The sequence below is a fragment of the Arvicola amphibius genome, chromosome 14 (genome assembly GCF_903992535.2).
Source record: "Arvicola amphibius chromosome 14, mArvAmp1.2, whole genome shotgun sequence".
In the NCBI taxonomy this organism is placed as follows: domain Eukaryota; kingdom Metazoa; phylum Chordata; class Mammalia; order Rodentia; family Cricetidae; genus Arvicola; species Arvicola amphibius.
In genome coordinates this window covers 3,577,807-3,602,610 of record NC_052060.1, presented here as the reverse complement: position 1 = coordinate 3,602,610, position 24,804 = coordinate 3,577,807, and the positions used below count along the sequence as shown (strand labels likewise).

At 47.0% G+C, this 24,804-nt stretch overlaps 1 protein-coding gene across 3 annotated transcripts; it reads right to left on the bottom strand.

The window, feature by feature from the left end:
- Positions 1 to 6,624: 6,624 nt before the first annotated feature.
- On the bottom strand, positions 6,625 to 24,425 carry S100a2 (S100 calcium binding protein A2). 3 transcript variants are annotated; one of them, XM_038311881.1, is made up of 3 exons: positions 24,296 to 24,425; positions 8,098 to 8,245; positions 6,625 to 6,856 (listed from the first exon to the last, which is right to left on the bottom strand). In XM_038311881.1, the coding sequence occupies exons 2-3, from the start codon at positions 8,236 to 8,238 to the stop codon at positions 6,704 to 6,706; spliced, it is 294 nt and encodes a 97-aa protein (XP_038167809.1). In that variant the 5' UTR covers positions 8,239 to 8,245; positions 24,296 to 24,425; the 3' UTR covers positions 6,625 to 6,703. The 3 variants fall into 3 exon arrangements, with proteins under 3 accessions (XP_038167809.1, XP_038167808.1, XP_038167810.1); XM_038311880.1 differs by lacking the exon at positions 24,296 to 24,425 and adding an exon at positions 17,716 to 17,943; XM_038311882.1 differs by lacking the exon at positions 24,296 to 24,425 and adding an exon at positions 15,986 to 16,052.
- Between the last annotated feature and the right edge of the window lie 379 nt (positions 24,426 to 24,804).

The window sequence follows — 24,804 nt, the reverse complement described above, 5'->3', positions numbered from 1 at the left end:
CCATCCATTTGCCTGCAAAATTCAAGATGTCATTGTTTTTTACCGCTGAGTAGTATTCTAGCATGTATATATTCCACAGTTTCTTCATCCATTCTTCCACTGAAGGGCATCTAGGCTGTCTCCAGGATCTGGCTATTACAAATAATGCTGCTATGAACATAGATGAGCATATGCTTTTGTTGTATGATTGGGCATCTCTTGGGTAGATTCCCAATAGTGGAATTGCTGGGTCCTGGGGTAGGTTGATCCCGAATTTCCTGAGAAACCGCCACACTGCTTTCCAAAGTGGTTGCACAAGTTTGCATTCCCACCAGCAATGGATGAGTGTGCCCCTTACCCCACAACCTCTCCAGCAAAGGTTATTATTGGTGTTTTGGATTTTAGCCAATCTGACAGGTGTAAGATGATATCTCAAAGTTGTTTTGATTTGCATTTCCCTGATAGCTAGGGAGGTTGAGCATGACCTTAAGTGTCTTTTGGCCATTCGAACTTCTTCTGTTGAGAATTCTCTGTTCAGTTCATCGCCCCATTTTTTAATTGGGTTAATTGGCATTTTACCGTCTAGTCTCTTGAGTTCCTTATATATTTTAGAGATCAGACCTTTGTCAGTTGCAGGGTTGGTGAAGATCTTTTCCCAGTCAGTAGGCTGCCTTTGTGTTTTAGTGACAATGTCCTTTGCTTTACAGAAGCTGCTCAACTTCAGGAGGTCCCATTTATTCAATGTTGCCCTTAAAGTCTGTGCAGCTGGGGTTATGCATAGGAAACGGTTCCCTGTGCCCATTTGTTGTAGAGTACTTCCCACTTTCTCCTCTATCAATCTCAATGTGTTCAAATTAATATTGAGGTCTTTAATCCATTTGGACTTGAGTTTTGTGCATGGTGATAGATATGGATCTACTTTCATTCTTCTACAGGTTGACATCCAGTTATGCCAGCACCATTTGTTGAAGATGCCCTCTTTTTTCCATTGTGTACTTTTGGCTCCTTTATCAAAAATCAGGTGTTCATAGGTTTGTGGTTTAAGATCCGGGTCTTCTATACGATTCCATTGGTCAACTTCTCTGTTCTTATGCCAATACCAAGCCGTTTTCAATACTGTAGCTCTGTAGTAGAGTTTGAAGTCAGGGATGGTAATGCCTCCAGAAGTACCTTTATTGTATAAGATTTTTTTGGCTATCCTGGGTTTCTTGTTTTTCCATATAAAGTTGATTATTGTCCTCTCAATCTCTGTGAAGAATTTTAATGGGACCTTGATTGGGATTGCATTGAATCTATAGATTGCTTTTGGTAGAATTGCCATTTTTACTATGTTGATCCTCCCAATCCACGAGCAGGGGAGATCCTTCCATTTTCTGGTATCCTCTTCAATTTCTTTCTTCAAAGACTTAAAGTTCTTGTCAAATAAATCCTTCACTTCCTTGGTTAGCGATACTCCCAGATATCTTATGCTATTTGTGGCTATTGTGAAAGGTGATACTTCTCTGATTTCCCTCTCTGCTTCCTTATCCTTTGTGTATAGGAGGGCGACTGATTTTTTGGAGTTGATCTTGTATCCTGCCACGTTACTGAAGGAGTTTATCAGCTGTAGGAGTTCTTTGGTGGAGTTTTTGGGGTCGCTTATGTATACTATCATATCATCTGCAAATAATGAAAGTTTAACTTCTTCCTTTCCAAATTGAATCCCCTTGATTCCCTTATGTTGTCTTATTGCTATTGCTAGAACTTCAAGCACTATATTGAAGAGATAAGGAGAGAGTGGACAGCCTTGTCGTGTTCCTGAATTTAGTGGGATAGCCTTGAGTTTCTCTCCGTTTAATTTGATGTTAGCTGTCGGCTTGCTGTAAATAGCTTTTATTATATTTAGGAATGACCCTTGTATCCCTAATCTCTCCAAGACCTTTATCATAAAAGGGTGCTGAATTTTGTCAAATGCTTTTTCAGCATCTAATGAGATGACCATATGGTTTTTTTCCTTCAGTTTGTTTATATGATGGATTACATTAATAGATTTTCGTATGTTGAACCAGCCCTGCATCTCTGGGATGAAGCCTACTTGATCGTAATGGATAATTTTTCTAATGTGTTCTTGGATTCGGTTTGCCAGTATTTTATTGAGAATTTTTGCGTCCATGTTCATGAGTGAGATTGGCCTGTAATTCTCTTTCTTGGTTGAGTCTTTGTGTGGTTTAGGTATCAGGGTAACTGTAGCTTCATAGAAGGAATTTGGCAGTGACTCTTGTGTTTCTATATTATGAAATACCTTAAGGAGTATAGGTATTAGGTCTTCTTGGAAGTTCTGGTAGAATTCCGCATTGAAACCATCTGGTCCTGGGCTCTTTTTGGTAGGGAGGTTTCTGATAACAGTTTCTAATTCTTCGCGACTAACAGGACGATTTAGAGCATTTACCTGGTCCTGGTTTAACTTTGGTATATGGTATTTATCTAAAAAACTGTCCATTTCTTTTACATTTTCCAATTTTGTGGCATACAGGCTTTTGTAGTAAGATCTAATGATTTTCTGAATTTCCTCTGTGTCTGTGGTTATGTCCCCCTTTTCATTTCTGATCTTGTTAATTTGCGTGTTCTCCCTCTGCCGTTTGATTAGTTTGGCTAAGGGTTTGTCAATCTTGTTGATTTTCTCCAAGAACCAGCTTCTTGTTTCATTGATTCTTTGGATTGTTTTCTGTGTTTCTATTTTGTTGATTTCTGCCCTCAGTTTGATTATTTCCAGTCTTCTACTTCTCCTAGGTGAGTCTGCTTCTTTTTTTTCCAGAGCTTTCAGGTGTGCTGTTAAGTCACCAATGAGTGCTTTCTCCGTTTTCTTTAAGTGGGCACTTAGTGCTATGAACTTTCCTCTTAGCACTGCTTTCATTGTGTCCCATAGGTTTGAGTATGTTGTGTCTTTGTTTTCATTAAATTCAAGAAAGACTTTAATTTCTTTCTTTATTTCTTCCTTGACCCAGGTGTGGGTCAGTAGTTGACTGTTCAGTTTCCATGAGTTTGTGGGCCTTCTGGGGGTAGCATTGTTGTTGAATTCTAATTTTAATCCATGGTGATCCGATAAGACACAGGTGGTTACTAATATTTTTTTGTAACTGTGGAAGTTTGCTTTGTTGCCAAGTATATGGTCAATTTTCGAAAAGGTTCCATGAGCCGCAGAGAAGAAGGTATATTCTTTCCTATTTGGGTGGAATGTTCTATAGATGTCTGTTAAGTCCATTTGGTTCATTACCTCCATTAAGTCTTTCAATTCTCTGTTAGGTTTCTGTCTGATTGACCTGTCCATTGGTGAGAGAGGAGTGTTGAAGTCTCCAACTATTAGTGTGTGTGGTTTGATGGCTGCCTTGAGTTCTAGAAGTGTTTCTTTTACATAAGTGGGAGCTTTTATATTAGGGGCATAGATATTCAGGATTGAGACTTCATTCTGAAGGATTTTTCCTGTTATGAGTATAAAGTGTCCCTTTCCATCTCTTCTGATTGATTTTAGTTTGAAGTCAACTTTGTTGGAAATTAGTATGGCCACACCCGCTTGTTTCTTAGGGCCATTTGCTTGATAAACCTTTTCCCAACCCTTTACTCTGAGTAGGTGCCTGTCTTTGTGGTTGAGGTGTGTTTCTTGTAAACAGCAAAATGTTGGATTCTGTTTTCGTATCCAGTCTCTTAGCCTGTGCCTTTTTATAGGTGAATTGAGTCCATTGATATTAAGTGATATTAATGACCAGTGGTTGTTAACTTCAGGCATTTTTAGTAGTAGAGTTTGTGTGTTTCCCTTCTTCTAGTTGTGCTGGTGAAGGGTCGCTAGATGCCTGAGTTATTGTCGGCGTTGTTGGACTCCTTGGTTTGTGATTTTCCTTCTATTACTTTCTGCAAGGCTGGATTTGTGGCTGCGTATTGTTTAAATCTGTTTTTGTCCTGGAATATCTTGTTTTCTCCATCAATGGTGAATGCAAGCTTTGCTGGGTATAATAGTCTAGGCTTGCATCCATGTTCCCTAAGTGTCTGTAGCACATCTATCCAAGCTCTTCTGGCTTTCATGGTTTCCATTGAGAAATCAGGTGTAATTCTGATAGGTTTCCCTTTATATGTTACTTGACCTTTTTCCTTTGCAGCTCTTAATATCTGTTCTTTATTCTGTATGTTTTGTGTTTTGATTATTATATGGCGTGGGGATGCTTTCTTTTGATCCAGTCTATTTGGTGTTCTGTAGGCTTCTTGTACCTTCATAGGAACATCCTTCTTTAGGTTGGGGAAGTTTTCTTCTATAATTTTGTTGAATATGTTTTCTGGGCCTTTGAGTTGTAATTCTTCTCCTTCTTCTACCCCAATTATTCTTAGGTTTGGTCTTTTCATGGTGTCCCAGATTTCCTGAATGTTTTGTGTTAAGAATTTGTTAGATTTGTTTAGTTCTTTAATCTGTGAGTTTATTTCCTCTATAGTATCTTCAGAGTCCGAGATTCTTTCTTCCATCTCTTGTATTCGGTTGGAAATACTTGTCTCTGAAGTTTCTGTTCGTTTACTCAGAGTTTCCATTTCCAGTCGTCCCTCAGATTGTGTTTTCTTCAATACCTCCATTTCATTTATCAGGTCTTGTACTGTTTCCCTTACCTGTTTGATTGCTTTTTCTTGTTTTTCTTGTTTTTCTTGGGTATCTTTGAGAGATTTATTTATTTCGTCTACCTTTTTGTTTGTCATCTCCATTTCTTTATGGCAGTTTTTTACCTCCTGTTTAAGGTCCTCTATTATTTTTATAAAGTACTGTTTAATGTCGGTTTCTTCTATATCTTCTGGGGTAGGGTGTTCAATTCTTGTTGTTTCGGGATGTCTGGCTTGTGGTGATGTCATGTTGCCTTTCATGTTGTTGGAGGAGCTCCTGCATTGGCGCCTGCCCATCTCTTCCTTCAAAAGGAGCGCGGAGGTGTTTGGTGTCCCCAAAGAATGATGGATCCTCCTGCAGACTTGACCTCGGTCTGAAAATGGCGATCCTGCCTCCAGGAATCTCAGAATGAGCTCAGCCTGCTTTCTTATAGAACCCTAGACCACCAGCCCAGGAGCAGCCCTGCCCACAATAGGCTGGGCCCTCCCCATCAATCACTAACTAAGAAAATAGGTTCTCTCCTCTCAGATGACAGCGCTTTGTGTCAAACTGACATAAACCTAGCAGCACACGGATGGTTCTGTCTGAGCTCTAGCCACACAACTAACACCAAGCGCAAAGCACGCTGAGCGAGCCCCTTGAGGGATGGTAACCCCAACTTCCACCTGCTACTGCCCAAGACACCCCAACCATTTCCAGCCTACCCACAGACCCATTGGAGATATAAATGTATGTTTTCACCTAGCATATCTCAGAGTGGTTCATTCTACAGCAACAGGTAGCTAGGAGGACATCTAAGTCACTGAACCAAACTTGTACTGACCACCAAGACGTCTAATGTTCAAATGTTAAATTTAGTTAAGTCATCACAGATCGGGCCTTGCGTAACTTCCGAATGCTTGTATGACTGGTACAAAATCCAGTAGCTATCAAAACCTTTCAAGAATAGTAAATTAAAAGATAAAATTGGACAGAGATAAGAAAGAGTGAACTGTAGGGCCTGGTGTTTATAGGCTGGAAAGCTGGTAATCCATGTGCTCAACTATCACCTGGCTGCCATAGGATGTAGGATATATTCCAGCTTAGGTTACAGTTTTAGGGGAAATGGCAGAAAATAAGAATTCTTGCTTGAGCTGGCTCCTAAGAGGTTTTAGCAGAGATCAACAGGGAGAGAGTGAACTCAGAACTGAGCTAGCCAACTTGAAAGTGGGTAGGATAATGATGCTTTCTGAAAATGAGAACCCGGCCCCGGGCCTGGGATCTGACAAGGAGCCCTTAATGAAACTCGGGGCTGGCTAGGCCAGCACTGCTCCCTGAGCCGCTCTTGGGACCACTCACCCCTCAGTCCCAAACGTTAAGGGCTGTGCTATGTTCTGAGATTATATCCTCCCTTCTCTGTTGAAACTGGGGAGGGAGGAGAAATGATTGTAGTTGTAGGTGGTATTTGTCTTTTTGTGGTTTGGGGGGGTTTGTGTGTTTTGTTTTGTTTTGGTTTGGTTTTGAGTTAGGGTCTTACTATGTAGACCAGAGTTTGGCCTCAAACTCTGTAGACCTGCTGCCTCTGCTGCCTGCCCCCTGCCTTTACCCACTGTCCTTGCCTCTGCCCCTGCCCCACCCCTGGCCCCTGCCCACTGTCCTTGCCTCTGCCTCTGTCCCCTGCCTCTGCCCAGTGCCTCTGCCCATGCCCTTGACTCTGCCCCCTGCCCCTGCCTCTGTCCCCTCCCCCCTGTCCCTGCCTCTTCCTCTGCCCATGTCCTGCCTCTGCCCCCTGGCCCTGCCTCCTGAGTGCTGGGATTAAAGGTTATACTACCATACCCAACCTGCCTTTTAAAATATCTTTCTTAGCAAAATAAAATGTTACCAGCATACCTCAATTCCCCAATCTCATTTTGTGAACTCCCAAAGAGTAGACCCTTCGACCTCAGAGGAGTCGGAGAGCAGAAGGTGTCGGAAACCAGAGCACTTTCTGTCTCCAGCCCTTTAACTGATCCACCCAGGGCTCAGAGCATCACTGAGTCATTACGATGTTGTCCACAAATGAAGAAACAAAAGTTTATTTAGTACAAAATTTAAAAAGTAAAGAGCCCTATGGGCGTGGAGCGCTCTGCTTCAGGGCCGGGCTGGGGACCCCTGGAAGAAGTCATTGCACATGATGGTGACCAGTGCCAGAAACACAGCATACTCCTGGAAGTCCACCTGCTGGTCACTGTCCTCATCAAGGTCGCCCATCAGCTTCTTTAGTCCCTCCTCATCCACCTTCTCCTGAAAGAGGCAGGGAGTGGAGTTATCACCAAGCTCCTGCTCGACCCACAGCCAAAACCTCCCCTTTACATTAGTATCCAGCGTCCCCTCCCCACTGGGCAGCCAGGTGCACACTGGGCAGGAGACCCCATGAGGTACCAAGAAGGCCCAATGAGGAAGAACAGACAGACTATGATGTAAGAGTCTCCTGCATTGCTGGGCGGTGGTGGCGCACGCCTTTAATCCCAGCACTCCCTAGGCAGAGGCAGGTGGATCTCTGTGAGTTCGAGGCCATCCAGGTCTACAAGAGCTAGTTCCAGGACAGGCTCCAAAGCTACAGAGAAACCCTGTCTCAATCCAGCATGCTTGCTGGAGTGGGGGATGCTGGGTGCTGGGTGTTCCTCAGACTAGGTATGAACTCTAATCTCTGCTAGATCCCAGCTTCATCTTGATGATGAGAAAAATCAAAGCTTACTGCCCCCTACATCAGCTGGCTGAATTCAGAAAAGACAAACTTTTTTTTTTTGTTTTTTGTTTTTCAAGACAGGGTTTCTCTGCAGCTTTAGAGCCTGTCCTGGAGCTAGCTCTTGTAGACCAGGCTGGTCTCGAACTCACAGAGATCCGCCTGCCTCTGCCTCCCGAGTGCTGGGATTAAAGGCGTGTGCCACCACCGCCCGGCAAAGACAAACTTTTTAATACCAGCCAAAACAATAGGAGAGAATTAACCCGAAATGGAAAAAAAAAAGTAAGCCTTGCCTCATATTAAGGCCTGAGACCTGACTCTCTAGGATTATCCGTAAGTCTGTTCAAGACAAGAAGCAAATTGAGACCTAGCTGCACCTCGCTGCCAAATGCCCCAGGGTGCATGTCTTAGCTGGAATCCATTCTTTCTGTATGCTTTCTTGGCTGTCATACAAATGTGTAAAATAAAAGGAGAAACTAATGCCCTAGTAATACCCCTGTGTGACCTTGGGCCAGCCGCCTCCCATCTCTGAGTTCTGGACTATTCAACTAGCAAATAACAAGATTCTACCAATGGACTCTGAAGCCCCCCACAGCAGTGTGCTCAGGAATACTGAAGGGGCTAGCCCTTGATACGTCCATTCACACATAGACTAACTGCCACCCCAGGGACCAGGGAGTGGAAGCTGATGCGGAGATCCTCAGCCCCACCCTGGCACGAGCACCAGGATTTACCCTGTGTGTCCTCCTCCCGCTCCCTGCCTCCCCCCTAGGCTCCCCTCCTGGCCTGCCTCACTTACCCCCACAAAGCTGGGCAGTTCCTTATGCAAAAGCTCCTTCATCTCCCCCTTGCTGAGTTTGAACTTGTCACCCTCTTGACCGGAGTACTTGTGGAAGGTGGAGACCATCACAGCCAGAGCCTCTTCCAGTGGACTGGACATCTTGAGTCTAGAGACACAAAAGAATACCATCGAGGAACTTGGGGCCTCAAGTCCAGTCTACAAGGTCTGCTTCTGCTCTACTCCGCATACCCTCTCGGAATGGCAAGGCAATGCCTGCATCCTGCTCTGGAAGTGGTCTCCCTAAGGAGCAGGGTTCACACAGCCACTTCACACTGCTCTCAGATGTTAAACCTTTCCTGCGGTCTGGAGTCACCTAAAGCAGAACCTTGTATTCTAGGGACACACCTCTTCGGGGAGTCCTGTCTACTCGAGTGTCTACAGGAGGCAGAGAGGGGGATGGGAGGAGGCTGCAGGATGTCTAGAAGCTCAGTTTGACTCCTGTCTGTGCCAGGAATGTAGAGCATAAATGTGTCCATGGGCTCCGGGGATTGCTTGGCAGCAGCCATGGGAACAGTCCAAGAGTATGAGGCTCTATGCAAGGGTCAAAGCTTTCATAGACCCTAGTCTCCTGAAGTCAGAGTCTCTGCCATCTAAAGGGACGCTCCCTTAGGCAGGAATGCTTCCTCTCCTAGCGTGACAGGCTGAGCGCTGTGTAGCACATGCTGGTTCTTTGCAGACAGGTAGCAGGATGGAGACAACCGAACACCCTCCCCATCAAGAAGGATTCTGTTGGGGTTAAAACTAAAAAATATTAAATGCCCAGTGTCTTGGGATCGGGCTAGAAGCTGAAGAGATGAGGTCAGAGTTCAGAGGTCACTTTTTCCAAATTCCTCTAAGAATATTGGGTGGGTTCCAGGGTAAGCCAGAGGAGCCAATGCTGGAGGCAGGGAAAGTTCCCTGCCTCCGCAAGCCCCACCCTCACCCGCTTAGAACAGCACAGTAAGCAGCCTTGGGCAAGGCTCTGCTGCTACACGAGGCACGGGACCCAGGCGGGGCTAAGCACTGAGACCCTGTCTCTGGCTTCTTATTCCTAATGGATTCCAGTATTGACTGCTTTTGCGACATCTCACTGTGCAGCCCAGTCAGACCCTGACCTCATGACTCTCCTACCTCAGTCTCCTGAGTGGAGGATTTCAGATATGCTCCATGGCAGTTACATCCGCCTTCACCCCCACATATGCATGGCCTACTCCTAGGCCTAAACCCCAAAAATGAGGCCCTAGTCAGACATATCTAAACTAAGAAGCAGAGACCTCAGACCCAGAGATGAGAGAACAGGCCACAGGGTAACCTAAAGCCTCGCAGGGGATTCTGGGGAAGGTCCTTCCATCCAAAACTTCACAGAGGGTCTCTTCAAATGGGAAGTCCCACTAGGAAGCCAGAGAAAACCGCAAGAACAAGGATTGAGATAGTGGAACAAAGATCGAAACCCAGGTCCTGTGCAGGACAGAGGTACTCACCAGACCAGGAGGTGGAGAGACCCAGGAGGGAATACAGCGGCCAAGACACTCGGGGTAGGGATTTATATGCAAGCCCTACTGACCTCCAGTTTGTCATTTTTGGGAAACAGAACCTGTCCCAACCTGATCTTGATAAAACCTGGCCTCCTGCCACCCCACACACTTCCTCTTGGCCCATCCCTCTTAGACAGCACCGGCCTCAGCACCAGCTGGAGGAGCCTCCAGTTCCAGCTAAGGGCATCCCTGAGCTCATCTGGGCCTCAACATGGAAACATAGGGATTGTGAGGAAGGGGAGCCTGGTCAGGAATGAGGGGAGGCAGCTTTTGTTCTGGGGCCTAGAGACTCATTCCAAGCCTGGTTCTCATATTATGCCTGTGAGTCACAGTTTCCTCTTGTGTCAGAAGATGCGGGGACATAGGGTGGGTGGGAACTTCACAGCCTGTGCTCATGGATATGTGTGGTGTGTGGTGTGGCGTGTGTGTGTGTGTGTGTGTGTGTGTGTGTGTGTGTGTAAGAGAGATAGAAAGAGACAGAGAGAAGCTGTCCAGGCACCCTAGAAAGCTGGGGTTCAAAAGAGCAGCTGGAGACATCTAGAGGAGGATGTCAGGAGGTCTAAGAAATCTTTTGTTGTTTGCTTTGTTTTGTTTTAAAAGCCTGGCACCAGAATCCCTCTTAAAGAGCTAGTGAGGCGGCTGGGTTTGTTTAAACTACTTCAAAATGAGCAAGGGCTATGGTTCTGTACCAGACCCAGATGCAGTGAGCAGCAGTCTCTGTAGGATGCAAAAGAAAAAAAAAGGGAGACATGAACCTCCTCTTCTTCCTTCTACAGATAGGTGAATGGGTGGGCGTGATTCCTCTATCCAGAGCTGAAAACAGGGGCCTGGACCCAGCCATGGCCCTCACCACCCCCCAAGGTGTCTTCTCCATGGAGAAGGACACTGTGTCCTTCAACTGGGCCCAAGGGAGGGGTCTTCAGGAAAGAGCTGACCTCAAGACTGCCCCCCTTCTGCCCTTTATCCCATCCCCCCACTTGGGCACCGCCCTTCCTGTGGGCCCAGCTCTCTTCCCCCTGCAGACATCAGGCACCCTCTCTCTGCTCCCTCTGTGCTGGGTGACTCACATGGTTCCAGGCCCAGATGCCCAGGTGGTGACTCAGAGGCACACCCTGCTGCTCCCCAAGGCCAGAGCAGCAGCCGGAAACCCCAACCCACAAGTGCCAGCGTGGAGCCCCTCACCAGGCAGCACGGAGGGAGGATGGTGACACCACGGAAACCTGTGAGCGCGCAGAATCAGACCCCCAGGTCTCTGATTCGGAGTCACTATGGCAACCAGCTGCAGAGCACAGATAAAGTGGGTCGTGGCTCCTTAGTGTCCTCTTCTCTGTCTTTGCAAAGGCACCCAGTGTCCCCCCACCTCCCCAAGGCACCTGAGTGTCCCCCTCCTCCACTCCTCATGATGCTTCCCTTCCCTTCACAATCTACTTTAGGTAGCGGTAAAAACTTTCCACCCTGGGGAGGAGCCCACGGGGAACAAAGTCCTGCCACTCACAGTGACTTTACTTTATTCACATTAAATCCCTCTCCACTCAGAAACTACATGGTGTCTCTTCCGTAAAGTGCACAGTGAAGCACCCTGCGTGCTAAGTGCACAGGGAAACACCCTACGCGCTAACACCCACTGCTTTCCAGCCTCCCTGACAGTCCTCGCTGTCTGAACAAGTGTACAAACACGTGGTGAAACCAAGGCCCTTGGCTTCGCTGATGGCCCTGCTCAGAATCTGCCCACACTCCCGCGTGTGTCTCCTTCTCCTGAGATCCCATCTACCCTTTGAAGGCCACTTGAAAGGGCTCCTCTCACAGAGCTAGACTCCATTGCTACCTGTCCTGGCACATACGCTGCACTCCCAGTGCCCTCCCTCTGTCCTGAGCGTCTTCTTATTTACACAGATCCACTGTGCACTCGCGTTCTCTCACCCTGGCCTTGTGGTGAGCTCACTGATGAATACTGGGTCCTATTCATTTCTGCATGAGCACAGAATCTCGCCCACACCAGGTGCCTCCCAGCGTTTATGGCTGCTGACTGGCAACAGAGGTCACTGGGGCTAGTGGGTAGGTAGGAGCCAGGGGACTCTCTTTGCTGCCTGCCTGGAAGCACACCACTGAACACGCCAGTAAATAATACCGTCTCCTCTGAGTCCCAGGAGCAGCAATGAGACAGAGTTGGAAAACAGAGCCTCTGAGAGCTACAAATCCCTGAGGAGTGACCACAGGAAACATCCTGCCACAGGCACCCAGAAAAGGACCCAAGTCCCCAGAGGACAGGGATGGAGGCTGACAAAGAGGGCAGAGAAACAGTCAGGTGGAAGAGTCAAGGAAAAAAGAGATTGGGGGAATGGATCCATGAGAACATAATAGTGACAGAGGAACCGGGAGACGGGACAAGATGAAAGAGGGGGCTGTCCACAGTCAGGCGTCTCATCTCAGACATGGAGACATTTGTGCCCCATCCAATGGCTATGCTCCTGAAACTTCCAAAAGCAAACCGACTTGCCTCTGATTTTCTGTGTGACCTTGAGCATCTGCATTTAGAAGGTCAGGACAGATAACACACACCATGTGGATGAGCCCACCCCACCCCAGCTCTCCTCGCCGCCCCCCCACCCCAATCTGTTCTGACATTCTCCAGCAGAGAATCCAGGACAGAAGCAGGCGGTGGGGCATCCCAGGCACTGACTGCCCACATCCAGGCCCAGCTGGGCCCTCACATTCCATCCACCCCCTCCCAAGCTCTGAGTGCCAGCCGTGGCCGGCTCCGGTTTTGCCTGTCCCTTTTCTGCCTTCTAGTGGTGGAGATTTATCATTGCAATGTAGCTCAGGTCCACCAGCAAGCTGTTCCCAAGCCCCGAGCGAGCGTGATTCACCAAGGAGGCGGCAGCGGTGATTCATCTCCAAGGAGCCTTCCCACGCCCACACCTGCTTCACATAGAAGGGGTTTCCTGGACAGCCCCTGCTGAGAAGCCTAGGTGGAAGCCCGAAACCGGGAACCTGTTTCAAATGCCTGGGGTAGGATTATGGGCTGTAGGAGGTGTCAGAAATGAGAATCTGAACATTGCCCAAGTTGTCTCTCACCGCTTTTGGGGGGCAGCTCAATGAAAAGAGAAATGACCTCACTATCAGCTTCCCAGGTATAAGTCTGGGTGCTGTCCCTGACTCACTCTGCAATGTTAGGTAAGTGGTACCACACCTCAGAGTCTAAACCTTTTTGCCACGAGGATCACTTTTAGTATCCCCTGCACTCTAAAATCAGCTTTTAAGTTCTTTTTCTTATCAAATTGAGTGAAGTCATTCACGATCTGTTCTATAAATCTTAGTCGTGGCTCTCGCCTTGCAGCATGGTCATTACAGGAGAAGCCACACCTTACATTCTTAATTGCTGTTCCTAAGAAGTGTGTGCATTCCTGTGGCTGCGGAGGACCTATTGTGTGCCAAGTACTCCATAGATTAACCCACCTAGATCATAAGACAATCCCAGGAAAGTGGACCATCTCACCCTACTTTGTAGAAATGAGAATTGGGGCTCCAGGACATGTTCCCACCCAACAAATAAGGGAGGAAAGAAAACTTAAAGACGGGTGATTTTGCAGTGTTAAATGTCTGTGTGCTCCAGGCACCAGTGTTGACAGGAAGTCTTAAGGATAGTTGCTGCTCCATCTGTCCAGCAAGTTAGCCTCAAGTCTCGTCCACACTGGGGTCTGTAACATCCGATTCTGTGTTACCCCCTTGGTACAGTTCGCGCTGCACAAGGATTTCCACCCAGACAGGTGGGAAATTACCACACCAACAATGGAGTCGACAATGCCCTACAGCTAATCACCAGGCGGGGCAGAGGGAGCACAGGAACAAACAGGATGCTTAGTTAGCTGACCAGAAACTGTCCTCAAGATGAACCCCAGGAACAAGGGTAGACCCGGGCCCTACAGGGGTCCAGGAGCCCGTCTTCTCAGCGTCTCCACTTCTAGCACCTTTTCCTGTTGACTTCAAATATACTGTGGCCCAAATTTGAAATAAACTAAAAAGCAACCTTTGTGAGCACCCCCACCTTCCAGTAAAGACTGGGTCTTATTCATTTCTGCGCATACTGGATCTCGCCCACATCAGGTGCTGCTGAGCGACACCAGAGTGGGGGCGGGCGCACTAGGGACGGGAGCCCTCCCTCTCCTTGCTGCCTGAAAGCCCACCAGTCATTACACTAGCAAATAACATTTCCTCTGTGTCCCAGGAGCGGCAGTGAGACAGGGTTGGAAAACAGAGCCTCGGAGAGCTACAAATCCCCAGGGAATGACCACAGGAAACATCCTACCATGGAGACCAGAGAAGGGGAACTGTGCAGAATCTCCAAAGGGCAAGGATGGAGCCTGGAGGCAGACAGATGGAAGAACCAGGCTTCCCGTGCGCCACAAAGAGCACTGCCATCCACCCAGTGCCCCAAACCAGGCTCCACTTCCCTTGGCTGCAAACCAGATGTCTGGTCAGTCTGCTTATTTCTAAGAATGCCTGGTCCCCTTCCACACTGCTTTAGGCCTCATTCACATCATCTGGTCCTGCCGCAGGTGCTCCCCCACCCCTGCTCCCGGGCCTCACTCCAACCCTCCTCAGCTCTGCTTCCAGGGTAACTCTTGAAAAGTTCAAATCTCTCCAGATTAGAGCATTCGGCGAATTCTCACCGCTTTTCGGATACCAAGGCATGCCATGCTATCCTTGGCACGCTGACTTTGCTGTGGTATATCATACTTTCTCATGCCGCCAAACCTGTGCCCATGCCCTGTACTCTTGTGGAAAGCCTTCCTGAATGGAGCCACCCACAAGACTCTTTGATTTCTTTTCTTTTCTCTTTTTTTTTTGGGGGGGGAGAGGGGTTTTATTTATTATTTTGTGTGTATGAGTGTTTATCTGAATGTATGTCTGTGTGCTACATTCATATGGTGCCCAAGGAAACCAGAAAATGGTGCCAGATACCCAGGGACTGGGGTTACAAACTCTTGTGAGCCATCAAACCTGGGTCCTCTGGAAGAGCAGCCATATGCTCTCAAGCCACAAAGCCATCCCTCCAGCCCCATCACAAGCCTCTTAATCACCCTTCCAGCTCAGCTCAAAGGTTATTTCCTCCAGGTACGTCCCCAAATCTATTTCCTGGGTCTCGTGCGTGCGTGCGTGAGCACGCTCACTCTCTCACTCTATGCTGTCCCTCTGCCTCTGCACGAAGTCCTCCCATGCTTAGTACCTAGCACAAAGTAAGTGTTTGATGGATGGTGGGTGGAGGCTCAAGCGCTGTCTCTCACTGCCAGAATCTTCTCCCCTCCCTGTATTATCCCACCTCCAGATACACACAGCCCCTGACCCTTCCGAAAACCGCCTCGTTTGCATTCTACGGAATCAGCTCTCTGCAGCGCTAGCAGAAGCTCCTGTCTGGCTAGCGATGGAGAGGGAGCAGCTTAAAGCCCCCTTTTTGGAAGACGACTCACCCCACTGCCCTCTCCACCTGCATGAGAAGACTCTGTTCTCCCCTCACCACTGATGCTGCTCCCTCCCATCCAAGCTAACCGCATGAGAAGGGCACCCTTCTGTGTTCCCTTCCTCCACTAAGGGCCCACCACCCCCATGGGTCCTGTTGCTGGGCAGCTTCTGTCCATGGTGAGGTGTGGAGAAGGACCATGCTGGGTGACTTTCCTGTGGAGACAAATGTCTGTAGTGAACTGATGAGTTTGTTGGGATTCCTTGCTGGAGCTTGGATGACTCGAAGACAGCTGCATTACCAACCCGCCCTCCCCCCCCCCCCCGCACCCAGGGCATCGATAACAATTAGTTACCTTGCACTGCCTGCAGACAGCTCAGCAAATCAAAAAGTCTCCTCTCCCCAGAAGTCCTCTCTGCTTCTATCCATTCTGGGAGACACCTCTGAATCCTGTTTTAGGAGCTTCCTGAGATAGGGAAGTTTTGTTTACTGCCTGAGCTTTAGAGGGATGTTTAAATCCTGAAGAAATGGTTGCACACCTGTCCATGATATATATAATGACCTTTGGGGCTGGAAAGATGGCTCAGCAGTTGAGAGCACTGGGTGTTCTTCCAGAGACAACAGGGTTCTAGAACCCACGGGACAGCTTTAATTCCAATTCCAGGGGATCTAGTGCCCTCTTCTGGCCTCCTCGAGCACTGCATGCTCACAATACAGAGACATACATACAAGCAAAACACCCATAAACCTAAAGTAACACAAAGATCTTATTGGTCTAGTCACTTTTCCCATCACCAGGATAAAAACACATAAAGGAAGAAACTCAAGAGAGGAAGAGTGTGTTTGACTCACTACTCGAGATAGCACAGCTCACCATGATGAGGAAGCTGGGAAGCGTGAGCAGCTCCATGTGGGGGTAGAAGGACCCTTGGGCACATCATGTCATCAGTCAGAAAGCAAAGAAGTCAACCAGACGCTGGGCAAGGCTGCAACTCTTTAAGCCCTGCCTCCCAGTGACCCACTTCCTCTTGCTAAGTCACACCTTCTAAAGATTTCTTAATTTCCTGAAACAGCACTACCTGCTGTGGACCAAGTTTGTAAACACATGAGCCCGTGGAGCACAGTTCCCATCCAAACCATAACATCCTGTGCCTAGCTGGATGGCCTTACGGTTGTCCCATAACACAGGACGTATGCACGTATTCAGGACAACTTTAAAAGCCCCCGGGGTTGCTGGGGGATGGCTCAGTCCAGAAAGTAACTGCTGCTCAAACAATATGAACCTGAGTTTGAATGGTCAGAAATCATATAAATAGTTGGGCATGGCAACACATACGTGTAACCCTGGTGCTGTGAGGCAGGAGACGGGAGGATTGTCATGGCTTGTTGGTCAGCTAGTGCAGCCAATTGATGAGCTCTAGGTGTAGTGAGGGACCCTGCCTCAGACAGTAAGTTAGACAGGGATTAAAGAAAACATTCCTACTTAGCCTCTGGCTTCATATGGATGCACACACACACACACACACACTCATATTAAATATATACACATATTATATATTATATTAGTTTATATAATATATTAAATGCATGCTATATATATATATATGCATCAGAAGAAATAAAAAGTAAATAAGGACCAAAAAGTCCCTGTGCACTTAGAGTTCCAACACTGTTCAGAAGTCCAAAGTCTCTTCTGAGACTCAAAACAAACCCTTAACTAAGAGCCCATGGAAAAGCAAATAATCAAGTTACATACTTCCAGTGTACAATGATACAAACATATCCATTCTAAAACAAAGGAATGGAAAAATATCAAAAGAATAGCAGACTAAAGAAAGACCAGAATTCAAACAGAACCCAAAGTTTATCTGCAAAACCCCTATCTGCCCTTCCTGCAGCTTCACCTTGACTCATGGTCCTGTGCACATCAAACTGTTCACCTTCCCCACTTTTCCTCTCCACTATCTGCTCAGAATTCTGACTGGAAACCTAGCTAAAGGCAGTGATCAATAATCCCGTGACAACCAGAGTGCTCTGCAACAGCTCCACGCCCAGCATCTGGGCCGAGACAGCATCTTCCGGGCTCCATCACGTCTGTACAGTCCTGTCCCTCCAGCCCTGCATCCTGTAGCATGTGTGCTCTCTCTTGGCCTGGGCCTTTTCAGTGCCTGCTTAAAAGTCCAAATTTCTGCTATCTTCTGCATCCTGGGATCTCTCTTGAAACTTCATGCACAGCGCCCTCACGCAAAAACTCCCTGCAGAGAATGTAGCATTGCTACATATTGCCAGACCTCAGCAACTCTGGGTAACCTTGGTGTAAACTTCCATCAGCCCATGAGTCTGGAGTTTTGTTTGCCTGCCAAACCAGTACTACATGGAAAATAACATCACGTTCTTACTGCCAACTTGAAATGTAGCCTGACCCACTTGGACTGTGGCCGCAGTATCCAAGGGCCTATGTGACTTCATCCGGGGAAGTTTCCCTAGGCAGCTATTTTCAAGCAACCCCCAGGTGGAGGCACTCTCCTTTGCAGCTTTCAAATTAGGGCTTTCAGCTACGTTTTCAGCTTTATGCCCTGAGGCCTTCAGTGGGTAAGATCTCGCCTTTCGTGCGCCATTCCCACCGTCCCAAAGCAAGCTGCACAGTCAGTCCTTAGTTGTGCTCCTTGCAGCTGTTGTGTGTCCTTGTAGCTGTTGTGTGTCCTTGCAGCTGTTGCTGCTTTCTCTGTAAAACCCCTATCTGCCCTTCCTGCAGCTTCACCTTGACTCATGGTCTTGTGCACATCAAACTGTTCACCTTCCCCATTTCTTTCTCTCCACTATCTGCTCAGAATTCTCACCAGAACCCTAGCTAAATCACGTGGCAACCTGAACTCTGTGCTGTCTGGCAATGTTCTCCACAGAACAAATCAGTCCATTGCTTCTGAACGCAACAGCACTCAAATTGTTTCTTTATCTGGATGTAACATAAATGGCGTCTAGCTCAGTGTCTGTTACAGTCCTGCTTTATTTTTAGGTGTATTTGGTTTTGTTTGTTTTCCTTGCTTTCCATTGTTCTCTTTTGTCTCTTTTTTGACATTTCATTGAGTAGTTCAAGCTGGCCAACTTGCTATGTAGCCAAGGATGACATTGAACTCCCAACCCTGGTGCCCCCACTTTCCAAGAACTTGGCTCACAGGCATACACTGCCACTCCCAGCCAGTTCTTCGCCTCTGCATCCTCATGAATCCAAACCGTGTCCATCTTTCTAGCAATAGTATGGTCTCCTGAACACTTATCAGAATGGCCCAGGAAGCTCTGACTACTGTGTTAGGGCCTCTCTAGCCCACAATTCTAAATTCCTCCACATTCCTCCCAAAGACCAAAAAAACAATAGGATCAATTTTTTTGGTTTTGTTTTGCTTTGTTTTGCTTCTGTTTTTTGAGATAGGATTTCTCTGTATAACAGTCCTGGCTGTTCTGAAACTCACTCTGTAGACCGGGCTGGCCTCAAACTCAGAAGTCTACCTGCCTCTGCCTCCCAAGTGCCATGGTCAGTTCTATGACAGCAACAGCTTTCTGTATTAGTTAGTTCTTCATCACTTTAACCGGCTCTTGACAGCTTCTAGAAGAAAGGATTTATTTGAGTTCATGGTTTATCTGGTGATAATCCATCGTAGAGGAGGGTGTGACTGTGGGTGGCTTCATGGATGTAGGAGATGAGGCAGTTGCTTGCTCCAGGGTGCCTTCCAGGAAGCAGAGCATCCATGATGTGCCTGAGGAGGCTGTGAGGCCTACTCCTATACCTCAAGTCTGTAAATAGGCCCCAAGTCCAAGGGTCTCTCAATCTCTCAAGATGAGTCATCACCTGGGAACCAACTATTCAGAGCATGTAGGAGAGAATTACCACTCAAACTACAACACGGCCTCAGCTCCTGACTACATCATCTAGTCAATGGCTGTGAGTGGGAGCCCTGCTTGAGTCCTCCTCAGAGCTTCAAAAGGAAGAAGATGGGAATAACTAGCACCCTCCAAACCCCAAACTCTTCACCTTCTCAGCCTCTCTGTGGCCATTTACAACCATTCGCTAGAGTCATTTTTCAGGGGGTGTGGTCAGGAAATAAAAACTCTCTTGTTTCCCCAGCCTCTGTCCACCAAAACCGCCATTGCATCCTAGTGAGAGCCCGTGAGAAGGAACACAATGGAATGGAACGTGTAGAAGTCCCTAGAGTATGCTTCCATCAGATGGGCTTAGAAATTCTGAGCCCTTTCCCTGCCCTTAACCCTACACGTCTCTTCATCGACAACCTTTTCAATAAACAAGATAAAAGATAATTAAAGAAGCAAATAGCCTTGAAAATATAAAAGGAGAATAAGGTAGCTGTGGTTCAGTGGTAGAGCAGTCTCCTGGAGAGAGCAAGGACCTAGGTTCCATTCCCAAAAAGGGAGAAAGACTGTGAAACAGGCACCAATAACCAACACCTTCTTTTGATAGTCAATGAACAAATTCTAAATACTTAATGGATAACCTTTGTGAAGAAGCTCAGAAGGCTGGTGTCAAGTGCTTGCCTTAACCTGGACAGCAGAAACGGGCAGATTCAGGATATAAAATTATGGGAAAGTGGGGTTAGTCAGAAAGCTTAGCAGGTAAAGGTGCTTGCTGCCAACCTGAGCCCCACACGGTGGAGAGAGAAGGGATTCCCACAGCTGTCCTCTGACACCCGCATGGCCATGTGGGTGTCTACACATAGATAGGTAAATATGAACAATCTAAAGGAAGAGAGACTTCCTTAGCCACAAGGTTAATAAGTAACAGTGAGGGGACAGGGAGGCTCCAGGGACGCAGCTTTCCCTAGGACAGTCACGGGCTGGGAATAACCTTAGAAAACTGTTTCTGAGGTTGAAGAAGCATTGCTGTCCTACTTCACAATTTGGTTGACTATTTTGTTCTATTCTGAATTTTTGTTCTCTCTCTCTCTCTTCCTTGTTAACAGGGCGTCACTATGCAACTTAGGGTAACCTCCAACACAAGTTCCTCTGTCTCAGACTCCCAAGTGAAGGGGTTGCCAGCAGCTGTCACTAAACAACTTAAAAACCATCATTTGTGTTCAGATCCAGTCAATCAGGGGTGAAGGACATCTAGAAGTGCGATGCTCCTCAGAGTACTGGACTTCCATAGTCCACTGTCACTGCAATCCGTGTCAGAGACGCCATCTGAAAATACAACACATCTAAAACAAAAACAGAAACTCACTTTTCCCTGGCAACAGCTCTTCTTCTCCTTACATTGCTAAGGAACACAGCCTGCAAGGAAGTGAGCTTAGAGGCTGCTGTGACATTTGAGGGACTCCAACTCCTGATGAACCATCCGAAGAACTTTCAGAGCACTGGGTTTTCTTACGGGCTAACTGGAAAATTTGCAGAGCAATTGTGATTGGGCGATGTGAGTATACAAACCAGATTGGGGAGGGGACATCAGGGTCACCGGGCGCTGGTTTAAAATATTAATCCATCTCTCGCAATGAGACTTTTAAGAGGATTTCCTAATACTAGTTGGGAAAAGAGCATGTTCAATGTACTTCTTCTAAAAGGCCCTCCAGAAAAAAAAAGTAGACTTATTTTCTAATATTAATGAATCAATATATATTAAATACCTGCCTCTATTAGAATCTTCAAATAATACAAAACAGCAAACGCTTTTATAACATAAAACATTTTCTAAACATCATCCTCTCTTCCTCCCCATGCCCCAGTGTTAGAGATAGAACCCAGGACTTGCACATTCTAGGCGAGGGCCCTACCACTGACCTACAATTTACCTACAAATACGAATGACTAGCGTGGGAGTAATCTTTTTGTACACTGTGAAGCTGTGTCTCTGCCAAGGCACCTTCTGATTGGTTTAATAAAGAGCTGAGCAGCTAATAGCTAGGCAGAAGAAGCTAGGTGGGAATTCCAGGGAGAGAAGAGGAACTCTGGGAGCAAGAGAGGTGGGGCTAGCCAGTGAGTTGGACATACAGTACTGCGTGAAGGTAAAGAGCCAAGCAACAGAATGCAGATTAATATAAACAAGTTAACTTAAGGTATAAGAGCTCGTTGGGAACAAGCCTAAGCTAAGGTCAAGGTTTAATAATTAATAACAAGTCTCCATGTCATTATTTGGGGGCTGGTGGTCCAAAGAAAGGGCAATAACAGCTGACCTACATCGTTGCCAAATAGTATAAATGTGTTTGAATGTCAGAGTTTCAAAATTTGCAATACATTTTAGTTCTACATAGCAAATTAAATAATCTGCGTGATTATTTTATAACAGTTACCATCAAAATACTAGAAGAGCCTGCTTCCTCCACAGCTGTGCCTCTGAATGTGCTGTTTGGTGTGTAATGGTAAGATAGACTGCATTAGTAATCTGGGTGGCATATCTTCCTTCCTTTCTTTCTGTATTTGTTTGGTTTTGTGGTTTAGGGCATGGAACCCAGGGTTTCACACATGATAGCTCTACCATGGAGCTACACACCAGCCTATATTTTTCTTTAAGAATTAAATTGGTCACTTAGTATATGAGCTGCATTAATCTCCCTACTCACATTTATGCAGTTCTAGAACTATGCATTTTATAAATTCTTTTCCCAAAGAATTCCAGTCCATCTCCTTTTTGTTTTATTTTCTTTTAGAGCCTGTTTATTCTTGAGTAATATCTGTGATTATGCATCCACTCGCCACCGCTTGTGGTCCATAGCTGTGCTCATACCTCAGAGTGTCCTCTCAGTTTGCAATGGCAAGAAAGACTCCAATATTAATCTGGGTGGAGCCACTAAAATACGCTTCCTTTCAGCTCGGATCAGGGTGCCACACCACGAGCTAGAGAACATTCTTTCGGTGGTTTCCCATGTCATAGATCAGTCAACCCGGGCACACACGAGAGGATGGTTTATTACATTCCGTGTCACAAAGGGAACATTTTATACTTCAAACTGAAACCAGTTAGACGTCTGTATCCGGCTGCTGTTTTAACTCCCTGCCTGTGAGGAGGTCCCTATCTGCACCATCGCCCCTCCACACTACAGCTCTCAGGGCTGGAGGCAGCCTTCCACCTCCCACAGGTCCTTACTCAGGTACCGAGGCCCCGCAGTTTCAGAGTTGGGACCCCTGGTGCCTGAAGATCTCAGGACATCTGCGCCCTGGCCGTCAGCTCCTCGTGGCCTCCCCTAGCCAGAGACCGTCAGCTCCTCGTGGCCTCCCCTAGCCAGAGACCGTCAGCTCCTCGTGGCCTCCCCTAGCCAGAGACCGTCAGCTCCTCGTGGCCTCCCCTAGCCAGAGGCTGGCTGCTGTCCTAGCAAACACACAAGCCTCGGTGTCAGGCAGCCCTGAGGCTGAAGCCGGGCTCCCGTTGCCAGAAGAGAGGGCCAACCACAGTGTAACTCGGGACAGTGTTGCTTGGTGATACCAATGCTGAGCGGAATCCACGTACATGAGCGTGATTAGCATTCCTCTCAGAAGTGTCCACCACAAGAGCCACGTCCTAGTGTGTTCGATGAACTCAGGGAAGTTCCTCATTCCAGAATGGGACAATAACCAGTTTCGGGAGCAGAGACAGGTGACACAAGGAAGCAGTATTTTTAAAACGCAGGGCATTACTCACGAGGAAGTGGTTTCAGAGATCAGTTATGGTAAAAGACTTAAGACTTTGGGATCTGGACTTGAATCTCAACCCAATGATTAGCATTAATTCTATTAATTATGACCTTTCAGAGGCTGAAGAGATCGCTCAAAGGTTGAGAGTTTGTGCTGCTCTTGCACAAGAGGACTAGCGTTCAGGTCCCAGCACCAACACCAGGTGGCTCACAACTGCTTAGAACCCCAGATCCAGGGCACCCAAAGTCTCTTCTGGCAGGTGCTCACGCGCGTGCACACACTCAAACATACAGAGATAAAGTGCGTGTACACACGCAAACATACAGAGATAAAAACATTTATTTTTTTTCTTTATCTTATTGCGAAATCAATCATCCAACCACAAATCCCAAAGGAATCCTTCCTCCTGTAAGTCACGACTTTCAGGCTTTTTCTCGCTGCTATTACATTCAGCACTTCAGATAAGAGACAAGCTCACCTCAAGCTCACGGGATCACGAAAGGTGTGTTGACAAAGCTCCTTTGGTAACCTGCTTGCCTAGCATTCAAGAATTCCTGGATTTAACCTCCAACACCCCATAAATTGGTGTACCCAGGGGAAGTGGAGGCAGGAGGATCGAGACTTCAAAATAATCCTCAACTACATAGTTCGAGTCAGTCTGGGATACATAAGCCCCTATCTCAAATGAATAAACCTGTTCTCACGGACTGTTGGAGTAATTCGCAGGATCAGTGATCCAGCCTCAGAGCCCACAAGGAATTAAATATCATCCATCGATCCGCTGGCCACATGTTCTTCCAGCCTTGTAAACCCAGGATCTGCTTATTAATGCAGGAGAAAGCCCTGATTGGGCCCTGCTTGGTTCAGCTATTCTGCCATTGCCCAATCCCTGTAGCCAGAGAGACAAAGGGTAAGGTCAGACTCTGGGTCCCTTACTAAAGAAAGAAAGCAAGTGTCACCGTAGCCACACTGTGTGTGCTCTTGCACAGTAGGTCCCTGCAATCACCACTCTACTCCTCTGTGCAGAGTCCTATCCCATCCCACAGATGAAATGAGCAGACACATGTGATCTTCACACGAACTCAATGCGCATTAGTAGAAGCATCTCTGTGGTACTCGTGGAACATACACACGAACTCAAGCATGTTATTAAAAAGCAGTTTTGTGATACACATGGGATATACACATGAACTCAATGCATGTTATTAGAAGCAGCACCGTGATATGCACGGGATATACACATGAACTCACACATGGTATTAGAAGCAGCCGTGGAAAGAAAAAACCAGGGTTGCAGAGATGGCTCCGTGGTTAAGAACACTGGCTGTTCTTGCAAAGGACCTGGTTTCAATTTCCAGCACCCACATGGTGGTTCGCAACTGACTATCTCAAATTCTAAGGGCTGTACTGCCCGCCCTTCACTGACCTCCATGGGCACCGGACACATGGGTACATACAGGCAAAGTAAAGCACTAGTGCACATAAAAACTTAAGAAATAAATAAAAGAAAATAAAAAAGAAATATTCCCTACCAGGAGAGACAATCAATCCCTTTGTCAGGCTTACTTACATGGCCGGAGTCTATTAGTGTAGACCTGCAATCCCAGGACTTGAGCTAGGAGGATCAGAAGGTTGCTTCAAGGCTAGCCTCGACTACATAGCAAGTTCAAAACTAGCCTGGGTTATATGAAATTAAGGATCTGTCTCGGAAAGAAAAGGGGGGAGGGGAGGGAGAGAGAAATCTTATTCACGTCCAGTTATTTTCCTGGAATACGGGAATAGGGAACTGACCTCACTGTCACAGAACCAGTCTCTTGGGACAGGACCATTCCTTAATGAAATGATGAAGGGCAACCTGAACCTGCCCAGCTTTAAAACACAGAAGTCTTTCCTTCAGTCAAGGAAAGACGGCAAGCAGCAGGCAGGCAAGAAGAACTAAAAGTTCTGAGTACCACTCACATGTTATCTAAGTCCTAGACTTTCAAACCGTGAGTTACAACCCTATGTGGGTCACAACTGGAGTGTGTGTGTGTGTGTGTGTGTGTGTGTGTGTGTGTGTGTGTGTGTGTGTGTTTACAG

Bases quoted from the DNA above. Each gene is read 5' to 3' on its own strand.
- S100a2 (XM_038311880.1), bottom strand. From the start codon at position 17,882: ATGAGTCAAGGTGAAGCTGCAGGAAGGGCAGATAGGGGTTTTACAGAG. The intron at 8,246-17,715 runs GCGAGATCTTAC...TTGTGTCTCTAG, and splicing joins GTGGGAATGGCGCACGAAAG to ACTCAAGATGTCCAGTCCAC. The intron at 6,857-8,097 runs GTAAGTGAGGCA...TGCCTCTTTCAG, and splicing joins AACTGCCCAGCTTTGTGGGG to GAGAAGGTGGATGAGGAGGG.